The 12,135-nt window shown below is 46.8% G+C and overlaps 1 protein-coding gene across 2 annotated transcripts in view; it reads right to left on the minus strand.

The window, feature by feature from the left end:
* The window catches only part of LOC139235100 (bone morphogenetic protein 1-like), a 248,390-nt gene that overhangs the window by 3,789 nt on the left and 232,466 nt on the right, over positions 1–12,135 (minus strand). For both annotated transcript variants that reach the window (XM_070866262.1, XM_070866261.1), the window contains 2 exons: positions 8,016–8,229; positions 371–621 (listed from right to left, as the gene is read on the minus strand). In XM_070866262.1, coding sequence (XP_070722363.1) covers positions 371–621; positions 8,016–8,229 — 465 coding nt within the window. The remainder of the gene's footprint in view (positions 1–370; positions 622–8,015; positions 8,230–12,135) is intronic.

Here is a 12,135-nt window from a genome sequence, read left to right on the forward strand (position 1 = left end):
GCAGCCTCAGAGAGCTGTGGAAGCTGGGACATTGAATAGGGGCCATATGGTATACTCCTGCTCCTATTTCTTATGTTCTTATGTATGCATAGGTGTATGTGTGTATATGTGTGCGTATATGTGTGTATATCTGTGTACGTGTGTGCGTATGCATATCTGTGTGTGCATATGCGTATCTGTGTGTGCGCGTATGTGTATCCCTGTGTGCGGACATATGTGTATCCTTGTGCGCGTATGGCAATCCGTGTGTGCGCGTATGCGTATCCGTGTGTGCGCGTATGCGTATCCGTGTGTGCATGTATGCGTATCTGTGTGCGCGTATGTGTATCTGTATGTACGCATCTGCAGAAACGACATTGCGAGCTCTTACCCCTGAGCCACAGAACCTGCCCAGCCTTGGAGCAGTGTCGTCTGAGCCATCAAAGAGCTCCATGTAATCGTAGCCACAGTCTGCCTCCTCCTCAATCTCGAAGGTCTGGAATATCAGCTCCACCCCGTAGCCTTCTTCTGCGCGGACCATCCACTGACAATCCGCTCCGCCTGGATAATTGTTGTCTCCAAACTGGGAGTGGGAGTATAGATCCTTGGTTTTTACTTCTGCCTTCAGCTTGCCCCCACATTCTGCAGGACAAAATGCAGATACGCACATGTAACGGCGGTCTCTCAATAATATGCTTCCCAAGACGGTCCCATCCTTTCCTTGCCTGCAGTGTCCACTCAGCAATACTGCTCCCTATTCATGGTCAGCTGTCTTCATTCACTATCCAGTATTGCGTGAGATTTTGAGCTCTGAACTGAAACGAAAGCAACTCGCTAAGTCAGGCTGATGTGCTCAACTCCTTCCAATCTACAATCCTTGGCTCAGTGGGTAGCTCCCTTGCCTCTGAGTCAGAAGGTTGTGGGTTCAAATCCCACTCCAGGAACTTGAGCACATAAATCCAGGCTGACACTCCCAGTGCAGTGCTGAGAGAGTGCCGCACTGTCGGAGGTGCCGTCTTTCGGATGAGACGTTAAACCGAGGCCCCTTCTGCTCTCTCAGGTGGATGTAAAAGATCTCACGGCACTATTTCGAAGAAGAGAAAAGGGGAGTTCTCCCCGGTGTCCTGGCCAATATTTATCCCTCAATCAACATAACAAAAACAGTTTATCTGGTCATTATCACATTGCTGTTTGTGGGAGCTTGCTGTGCGCAAATTGGCTGCCGCATTTCTACATTACAATAGTGATTACACTCCAAAAGTACTTCATTGGCTGTAAAGTGCTATGAGACATCCGGTGGTCATAAGGCGCTATAAATGCAAGGACCTAGAGCTGGTAAGTGGGATTAGACTGGATAACCTCTTGTTGGCTGGCGCAGATATAGTGGTAAGTACTGCAGGGAATCGAATACGGCCAGGGTGATCTCCTGGACTAGTTTTGATCGCCTGGATAGGTCGGAGAGGAATTTTCCCAGATATTTTTCCACAATGGCCTGGGTTTTTATCTGGTTTTTGCCTCTCCCAGGAGATCACATGGCTCTGGTTGGGGTGGAGTGCAGAATATTTCAGTATAAGGGGTGTCCCAGTTGTGTGGGGTGGGGTGGACTGGTTGGGCTGGGTGCTCTTTACCTGTCCGCCATTGGTCATTGTTCATGGGTTTATATGTAACCTTCAGGGCTGCTGACCGAGGGCCGTGTGGCTCTTTGTCGGCCGGCGCGGGCATGATGGGCCGGAATGGCCGCCTTCTGTGTTGTAAATTTCTATGTTTCTAAGTCTTTCTTTCTTTTTAACTAACATCACTAAAAACAGATCATCTGGTCCTAAAGCTAACAACCGTTTATGGGAGCTTGCTGTGTACAAATTGCTGCCACGTTTCCCACATTACAATGCTGACGACACTTCATCCTGTTCTTCAGTGTTCAGTCCCTTTTCTCCTGAAGATGCGGACTATTCCTGGGGAAAGGGCACCGCAGGAGCCAGCAGTCCCCTGGGATTTTACCTAGGCGGGCCTTCTTCATGTGTGAGCCTAGCTATAGAGTGTCAGCAGCTAAAGGGAATGCAGGGGTGTCACATAGAAACATAAGAATTAGGGGCAGGAGTAGGCCATACGGCCCCTCAAGCCCCTCAACCATTCAATAAGATCATGGCTGATCTTCGATTGAACCACCCGATCCCCATATCTCTTAATTCCCCTAGAGTCCAAACATCTCTCTCGCTCAGCCTTGAACATACTCAATGACTGAGCCTCCACAGTCCTCTGTGGCAGAGAATTCCAGAGATTCACAACCCTCTGAGTGAAGAAATTCCTCCTCACCCCACTCCTAAATGACCGACCCCTTATCCTGAGTCTATGCCCCCTTGGTTCTAGACTCTCCAGCCCGTGGGAAACAACCTCTCAGCATCTACCCTGTCAATCCCCCTCCGAATCTTGTTTGTTTCAATGAGATCACCTCTCGGTTCTTCTGAACTCCAGAGGGTAAAGGTCCAATCTACTCAATCTCTGCACATAGTACAACCCTCACATCCCAGGAATCAATCGAGTGGACAAGCTGAGTCCAATCCTACCCTCACCCAACCTTCACACTTCTGAGCAGGGGTCAATGGACAGTAACCAGGATTGGGAGCCTCTCACCAGCCTGTGGCCGCTAATTTTGATTCTAGAGCCCTCCTATTGCCGACCCAACAGAAACAGGGACTGAACTGAAACCTTCCTCATTGGTCTGCTTCAGTTTTGACACGGGAGTAAGTCGCTATTTCTATAGCTTGTCTCCTCTCCTGATTACTGAAGGACCAGTTCAGTTCCTTTTTTTAAAGAGACAATTGGTACGATTAAATTTGGATTTAATGTTTAAATCTAAGATACTGAGGGGGCTCGACAAGGTAGATACAGACAGGATGTTTCCACTCGTGGGGCAATCTAGAACTAGGGCGCATAGAAACATATAAAATTCTGACGGGTTTAGACAGGTTAGATGCAGGAAGAATGTTCCTGATGTTGGGGAAAGTCCAGAACCAGTGGTCACAGTCCAAGGATAAGAGTAAGCCATTTAGGACCGAGATGAGGAGAAACTTCTCCACTCAGAGAGTTGTTAACCTGTGGAATTCTCTACCGCAGAGAGTTGTTGAGGCCAATTCGTTGGATATATTCAAAAGGGAGTTAGATGTGACCCTTACGGCTAAAGGGATCAAAGGGTATGGAGAGAAAGCAGGAATGGGGTACTGAAGTTGCATGATCAGCCATGATCATATTGAATGGTGGTGCAGGCTCGAAGGGCCAAATGGCCTACTCCTGCACCTATTTTCTATGTTTCTATGAATAAGGGATCGTCCATTTAGAACTGAGATGAGGAGGAATTTCTTCTCTCAGAGGGTCGTGAATCTGTGGAATTCTCTGCCCCAGAGAGCTGTGGAGGCTGGGTCATTGAATATATTTAAAGTGGAGTTAAACAGATTTTTGAATGGTAAGGGAGTGAAGGGTTATGGGGGGCGGGCAGGGAAGTGGAATTGAGTCCATGATCAGATCAGCCATTAAATGGCGGAGCAGGCTCGAGGGGCCAAATGGCCTACTCCTGCTCCTATTTCTTATGTTCTTAAAGTGCCCAGAAATAAGCCTTCAGTGACCAGAAGCCAAGTCAGTCTCACTGCATGTTAAATTACAAAAATAAAATCCCCATTTCTATTCTACTGCATCTCGTTTTCCAACGAAGCCCCTGCTTATTGTGTGAGGACGTTCTCGATTACCGACAGCGGGCTGGATTTTCATGGGCAGGTGGGTTGGGGGTGGGGGGGCAGGGAGAACGAGTTTCCCGCAGGTCCTGCCGACTTTAACGGCAGGGCCTGGTTTGCGTCTGAAGCCTCGGTTTTCCCGCCCGCAGCCAGCCAGATTGAGAGGCTGTGAGCGGGTAGGCCTGTGCCACTAGGCCGCACAGAGAGAGAGAGGGAGGGAGCGGGTGGGGGCCAGTGCTGGCCTCCGGGAGACGGGTGGGGGGGGGGGGGGGTTACCGCTGGAAGAGAAGAAATGATCGTGACCCTCGAAGACCTGGGGTGGGGTGGGGTGGGGGGGAATACAAAAAGATCGAGGCCGGCCCGAGGACCATCATGTGGTGAGGGGGGGTAGGGAAGAAAGCATCACATCAGGGCCAGCCTCAAGATGATCGATAGTGGGGCGGGGGGGGGGGGGGGGGCGGTGGGTCCAGGCAAGCGATCGAAGGCCTCGTGAGGGGGTCTGCGATCGCCGGGGGGGTGGGTTGGGTAGAGACCCTGGATCCAGGAGGTAGGCATCAAGGGCTAGACTTTCCACTTCACATCGCCCATATATCGCCCAAAACGGCCAGCTCTCGTCCATTTTGACTAAAAAGTGGAAACTCAAGCTGGAACATCGCCGGAAAATTAAGCCCCCAAGTTTTGGCTCACATCGCCGAGCTGATCGGCAGCACATCGCCGAGTGGAACTTTCGGCACATCGCCGGCACACTACTCGGCCCAGAACATCGCTGGAGAACAGTTGCTTTTGCCGGGCCTTCCTCCCACCGCTGGGCGCTATGGACGCCATTTTGAACTTCGGAGGAAGGGAGGAGGCAGTTAAAAAACATAGAAAATAGGTGCAGGAGTAGGCCATTCGGCCCTTCTAGCCTGCACCACCATTCAATGAGTTCATGGCTGAACATGAAACTTCAGTACCCCATTCCTGCTTTCTCGCCATACCCCTTGATCCCCCTCGTAGTAAATACTTCATCTAACTCCCTTTTGAATATATTTAGTGAATTGGCCTCAGCTACTTTCTTTGGTAGAGAATTCCACAGGTTCACCACTCTCTGGATGAAGAAGTTTCTCCTCATCTCGGTCCTAAATGGCTTACCCCTTATCCTTAGACTGTGACCCCTGGTTCTGGACTTCCCCAACATTGGGAAAATTCTTCCTGCATCTAACCTGTCTAAACCCGTCAGAATTTTAAACGTTTCTATGAGGTCCCCTCTCATTCTTCTGAACTCCAGTGAATACAACTCCAGTCTTTCTTGATAGGTTAATCCCACCATCCCGGGAATCAGTCTGGTGAATCTTCGCTGCACTCCCTCAATAGCAAGAATGTCCTTCCTCAAGTTAGGAGACCAAAACTGTACACAATACTCAAGGTGTGGCCTCACCAAGGCCCTGTACAATTGTAGCAACACCTCCCTGCCCCTGTACTCAAATCCCCTCGCTATGAAGGCCAACATGCCATTTGCTTTCTTAACCGCCTGCTGTACCTGCATGCCAACCTTCAATGACTGATGTACCATGACATCCAGGTCTCGATGCACCTTCCCTTTTCCTAATCTGTCACCATTCAGATAATAGTTTGTCTCTCTGTTTTTACCACCAAAGTGGATAACCTCACATTTATCCACATTATACTTCATCTGCCATGCATTTGCCCACTTACCTAACCTATCCAAGTCACTCTGCAGCCTCATAGCATCCTCCTCGCAGCTCACACTGCCACCCAACTTAGTGTCATCCGCAAATTTGGAGATACTACATTTAATCCCCTCATCTAAATCATTAATGTACAATGTAAACAGCTGGGGCCCCAGCACAGAACCTTGCGGTACCCCACTAGTCACTGCCTGTCATTCTGAAAAGTACCCATTTACTCCTACTCTTTGCTTCCTGTCTGCCAACCAGTTCTCAATCCACGTCAGCACACTACCCCCAATCCCATGTGCTTTAATTTTGCACATTAATCTCTTGTGTGGGACCTTGTCGAAAGCCTTCTGAAAGTCCAAATATACCACGTCAACTGGTTCTCCCTTGTCCACTTTACTGGAAATATCCTCAAAAAATTCCAGAAGGTTTGTCAAGCATGATTTCCCTTTCACAAATCCATACTGACTTGGACCTATCATGTCACCATTTTCCAAATGCACTGCTATGACATCCTTAATAATTGATTCCATCATTTTACCCACTACCGATGTCAGGCTGACCGGTCTATAATTCCCTGTTTTCTCTCTCCCTCCTTTTTTAAAAAGTGGGGTTACATTGGCTACCCTCCACTCGATAGGAACTGATCCAGAGTCAATGGAATGTTGGAAAATGTCTGTCAATGCATCCACTATTTCCAAGGCCACCTCCTTAAGTACTCTGGGATGCTGTCCATCAGGCTCTGGGGATTTATCGGCCTTCAATCCCATCAATTTCCCCAACACAATTTCGCGACTGATAAAGATTTCCCTCAGTTCTTCCTCCTTACTAGACCCTCTGACTCCTTTTATATCCGAAAGGTTGTTGGTGTCCTCCTTAGTGAATACCGAACCAAAGTACTTGTTCAATTGGTCCGCCATTTCTTTGTTCCCAGTTATGACTTCCCCTGATTCTGACTGCAGGGGACCTACGTTTGTCTTTACTAACCTTTTTCTCTTTACATACCTGTAGAAACTTTTGCAATCCGCCTTAATGTTCCCTGCAAGTTTCTTCTCGTACTCCATTTTCCCTGCCCTAATCAAACCCTTTGTCCTCCTCTGCTGAGTTCTAAATTTCTCCCAATCCCCGGGTTCACTGCTATTTCTAGCCAATTTGTATGCCACTTCCTGATTTCCCTTGATAGCCACGGTTGAGCCACCATCCCTTTTTTATTTTTACGCCAGACAGGAATGTACAATTGTTGTAGTTCATCCATGCGGTCTCTAAATGTCTGCCATTGCCCATCCACAGTCAACCCCTTAAGTATCATTCGCCAATCTATCCTAGCCAATTCACGCCTCATACCTTCAAAGTTACCTTTCTTTAAGTTCTGGGCCATGTCTCTGAATTAACTGTTTCATTCTCCATCCTAATGCAGAATTCCACCATATTATGGTCACTCTTCCCCAAGGGGCCTCGCACAATGAGATTGCTAATTAATCCTCTCTCATTACACAACACCCAATCTAAGATGGCCTCCCCCCTAGTTGGTTCCTCGACATATTGGTCGAGAAAACCATCCCTTATGCACTCCAGGAAATCCTCCTCCACCGTATTGCTTCCAGTTTGGCTCGCCCAATCTATGTGCATATTAAAGTCACCCATTATAACTGCTGCACCTTTATTGCATGCACCCCTAATTTCCTGTTTGATACCCTCCCCAACATCACTACTACTGTTTGGAGGTCTGTACACAACTCCCACTAACGTTTTTTGCCCTTTTTGGTGTTCTGCAGCTCTACCCATATAGATTCCACATCATCCAAGCTAATGTCCTTCCTAACTATTGCATTAATCTCCTCTTTAACCAGCAATGCTACCCCACCTCCTTTTCCTTTTATTTTATCCTTCCTGAATGTTGAATACCCCTGGATGTTGGGTTCCCAGCCCTGATCATCCTGGAGCCACGTCTCCGTAATCCCAATCACATCATATTTGTTAACATCTATTTGCACAGTTAATTCATCCACCTTATTGCGGATACTCCTTGCATTAAGACACAAAGCCTTCAGGCTTGTTTTTTTAACACCCTTTGTCCTTTTAGAATTTTGCTGTACAGTGGCCCTTTTTGTTCTTTGCCTTGGGTTTCTCTGCCCTCCACTTTTCCACATCTCCTTTCTGTCTTTTGCTTTTGCCTCCTTTTTGTCTCCCTCTGTCTCCCTGCATTGGTTCCCATCCCCCTGCCATATTAGTTTAAAAAACTCGAGCTTATATATTGTGAGTTATTTAAGGGTGTTTTACAGATAGATCCACTCACATTTATACTTATATTTAATTATATTAATATTAGTTTAGTAGATTTAAGTGCATTTATAGCAAGTGAAAATAATTATTGGTAATGATGTGGTCTGTGATTTCTCTGCCATTGCTGTACCTGTCGGGTTTCATGAATTGTGTGAAACCCATCCACATGCAGTTACAAACACAATGGAGGTGACAGAATAGCTCAAGGCTACAGCCTACCTGAGTGGATGGAGTGACAAAAGATAGAGCACAAGCGATGACATGTACAAGCTCTCTTCTGAATGATTAGAACTGTACGTTTCTGCGCAGAATTTGTTTTATCCCATTATGATTCAGCCTGAAGGCTTCTTACCAGAGCTGTGAGTGGCTTCGAACCCTTTCTTCTGCACAGAGTTGTCGGAGAAGAATTTGATGAACATTCGATTGAAGCTGGAGATGAGAGGTTCGGGCTTCTTACTGCCACAGAATCGTCCAATAACCTTCGCCTTCGAGTCTTTGCCATCGTAGAGCTCCAAGTGATCGTACGCACATTCCTGGTGCTGTTCGATATCCAGCTCATTGAATGCCTTCAACACAAAACCAAACAGTTGTATGTTTGCAGAGATTTTTTTGCTGAACACAGGCCCCCCCCCCCCGGGTTCTGACAAAGGGTCATCGACCTGGAACGTTAACTCTGTTTCTCTCTCCACAGATGCTGCCAGACCTGCTGAGTATTTCCAGCATTTTCTTCTTTTATACCCTTGACCTCTGTAATGTATTTGCTTCATGGGTTCTTTGCTTAAGAATTCACAGCAACACATTGCTATTAAGAACTAGTTGGTTTATTAGCAAAGGTTTAACAATCACACTACACATTACCAGTTCATCCACCAGGCTCACAACCAACTGCCTCATCATGTATCCCCAACTGGCTGGGGTTTTATAGAGTCTTGTGAGCATCACATGACCGGCTAAGCCATTCCCAACTCAACAGCTCCACAAACCCATGAGCATACTCACATATGTGGGTATCACCCATCATCTCTCCCTCCCTCCTCTGCTCTGGGCCTCCTCCTAACAGGACACTCAGAGATTGTATTCCTGTACTGATTATCTGGTCATTACCACATTGTTTGCGGGAGCTTGCTGTGCAGAAATTGGCAGCTGCGTTTCCTACATTACAACAGTGACTACACTTCAGGAAGTACTTCATTGGTTGTAAAGCGCTTTGGGACGTCCTGAGGTTGTGAAAGGTGCAATATAAATGCAAGTCCTTCTTTTTTTTTCTACTGGAGGAGTATCTGGCCGATATTTCAAACATACACTAAGAGGCAAGGCCACTCGCCTTCTATTCTATGGCACAGCATACAAGAACATAAGAAATAGGAGCAGGAGTCGGCCATTCAGCCCCTCGAGCCTGCTCCGCCATTTAATACGATCATGACTAATCCGATCATGGACTCAGGTCCACTTCCCTGCCCGCTCCCCATAACCCCTTATTCTCTTATCAGTTAAGAAACTGTCTATTTCTGTCTTAAATTTATTCAATGTCCCAGCTTCCACAGCTCTCTGAGGCAGCGAATTCCACAGATTTACAACCCTCAGAGAAGAAATTCCTCCTCATCTCAGTTTTAAATGGGCGGCCCCTTATTCTAAGATCATGCCCTATAGTTCTAGTCTCTCCCATCAGTGGAAACATCCTCTCTGCATCCACCTTGTCAAGCCCCCTCATAACCAACTAGGGGGGAGGTCATCTTAGACTGGGTGTTGTGTAATGAGAGAGGATTAATTAGCAATCTCGTTGTGCGAGGCCCCTTGGGGAAGAGTGACCATAATATGGTGGAATTCTGCATTAGGATGGAGAATGAAACAGTTAATTCAGAGACCATGGTCCAGAACTTAAAGAAGGCTAACTTTGAAGGTATGAGACGTGAATTGGCTAGGATAGATTGGCGAATGATACTTAAGGGGTTGACAGTGGATGGGCAAAGGCAGACATTTAGAGACCGCATGGATGAACTACAACAATTGTACATTCCTGTCTGGCGTAAAAATAAAAAAGGGATGGTGGCTCAACCGTGGCTATCAAGGGAAATCAGGGATAGTATTAAAGCCAAGGAAGTGACATATAAATTGGCCAGAAATAGCAGCGAACCCGGGGACTGGGAGAAATTTAGAACTCAGCAGAGGAGGACAAAGGGTTTGATTAGGGCAGGGAAAATAGAGTACGAGAGGAAGCTTGCAGGAAACATTAAAATGGACTGCAAAAACTTCTATAGATATGTAAAGAGAAAAAGGTTAGTAAAGACAAATGTAGGTCCCCTGCAGTCAGAATCAGGGGAAGTCATAACGGGGAACAAAGAAATGGCGGACCAATTGAACAAGTACTTTGGTTCGGTATTCACTAAGGAGGACACAAACAACCTTCCGGATATAGATGTAGTCCTTACTACTAGGGGGATCAAGGGGTATAGCAAGAAAGCAGGAATGGGGTACTGAAGTTGCATGTTCAGCCATGAACTCATGCCGAATGGCCTACTCCTGCACCTATTTTTTATGTTTCTATGTTTCTAATCTTTTACGTTTCGATAAGATCACCTCGCATTCTTCTAAATTCCAATGAGTAGAGGCCCAACCTACTCAACCTTTCCTCATAAGTCAACCCCCTCATCCCTGAAATAAACCTAGTGAACCTTCTCTGAACTGCCTCCAAAGCAAGTATATCCTTTCGTAAATATGGAAACCAAAACTGCACGCAGTATTCCAGGTGTAGCCTCACCAATACCCTGTACAACTGTAGCAAGACCTCCCTACTTTTATACTCCATCTAAGAAAGTACACACTAGGTTGCCCAGTGAGTCGCTGATCCAGTGTCTGCTCACAGCCCACCTATCTTGGAATTGTAGTAACAACCTTCCACCTTTTAAATTGCTCAAGACTCCATGGGCAAGCATCTCCATAGAGCACAGAGGGCTAAGGGGTGATTTAAGAGAGGTGTACACAATCATGAAGGGTTTTGATAGAGTAGATAAGGAGAAACTATTTCTACTGGTAGGAGTGTCGGTAACCAGAGGACACAGGTTTAAGATCATCAGTAAATGAACCCGAGGGGAGAGGAGGAGACATTTTTTTACGCAGCGAGTTGTTGTGATCTGGAACGCGCTGTCTGAAAGGGCAGTTGTAATATATGCACCTGTGAGCATGTTCACAGGTTTGTAGAGCCTGACTGCCTGCCTCTCTTCCGTGGTTACATCCAAGCCAGGGTGTCCCTGGAGATGGAGCACGCGGTGTCCACCGGTATGCTCGCGGCCTTCCGCGAGAGGTGGGCGCCGGAGGGACTGGAGTGCATCATCACCCCCGGCAACCAAATTTTAATTTAATTTTAATGTCTAAAGTTTAATTTGTTTAAGATTGTCGGTTTTAGTGCCCCCTCCCCTTTTAGCCAGGGGGCACTTGTATAATTTGTGTTTTTGGTGCCCTCAAAAAAAAAACAAGGGGGCACTTTCAAAGTTTTTGGAGTGTGCCCTCCCAGGTGGGTACTTGATTATTGATACAACTAAAATAGTTGTCGAGCTGTTGAGTGGGAGTGGCTTAGCCAGTCACGTGATGTTCACAAGACTCAATAAAACCCCAGCCAGTTGGGTTCGGGAGATCCACGATGAGGTATGTAGTTGTAAGCCTGGTGGATGAACTGGTAATGTGTAGTGTGATTGTTAAACCTTTGCTAATAAACCAACTAGTTCTTAATAGCAATGTGTTGCTATGGATGCTTAAGCAAAGAACCTATGAAGCAAATACATTGTGCAAGCAGATTCAATAGTAACTTTTAAAAGGAAATTGGATAAATACTTGAAAGGGGAAAAATCTGTCGGGTTATGGGGAAAGGGGAGGGGGCAGTGGGACTATTTGGATCGCTCTTGTAGCGAGCCGTCACAGGCACGATAAGCTGAATAGCCTCCTTCTGTGCTGTATCATCCTCTGAATCTCCTCAGCTCCCACGTTATAAAAAGGATCCACACAAACAACAAGCCTTTTGTGGCTATATGGGATTTCTATCTGGTTATACATTCTCTCGCGTTTAGAAGAATGAGAGGTGATCTCATTGAAACATACAAAATTCTTACAGGGCTCGACAGGGTAGATGCAGGGAGGATGTTTCCCCCCGGGCTGGGGAGTCTAGAACCAGGGGTCACAGTCTCAGGATAAGGGGTCGGCCATTTAGGACTGAGATGAGGAGAAACTTCTTCACTCAGAGGGTGGAGAATCTTTGGAATTCTCTGCCCCAGAGGGCTGTGGAGGCTCAGTCTTTATTCAAGACAGAGATCGATAGATTTTTGGATATTAAGGGAATCGAGGGATATGGGGATCGGGCGGGAAAGTGGAGTTGAGGTCGAAGATCAGCCGTGATCTCATTGAATGGTGGAGCAGGCTCGAGGGGCCGAATGGCTGACTCCTGCTCATAATCCTTATGATCTTATTATGTTCTTCCATGT

This window comes from Pristiophorus japonicus, chromosome 22 (genome assembly GCF_044704955.1).
Source record: "Pristiophorus japonicus isolate sPriJap1 chromosome 22, sPriJap1.hap1, whole genome shotgun sequence".
NCBI lineage: Eukaryota > Metazoa > Chordata > Chondrichthyes > Pristiophoridae > Pristiophorus > Pristiophorus japonicus.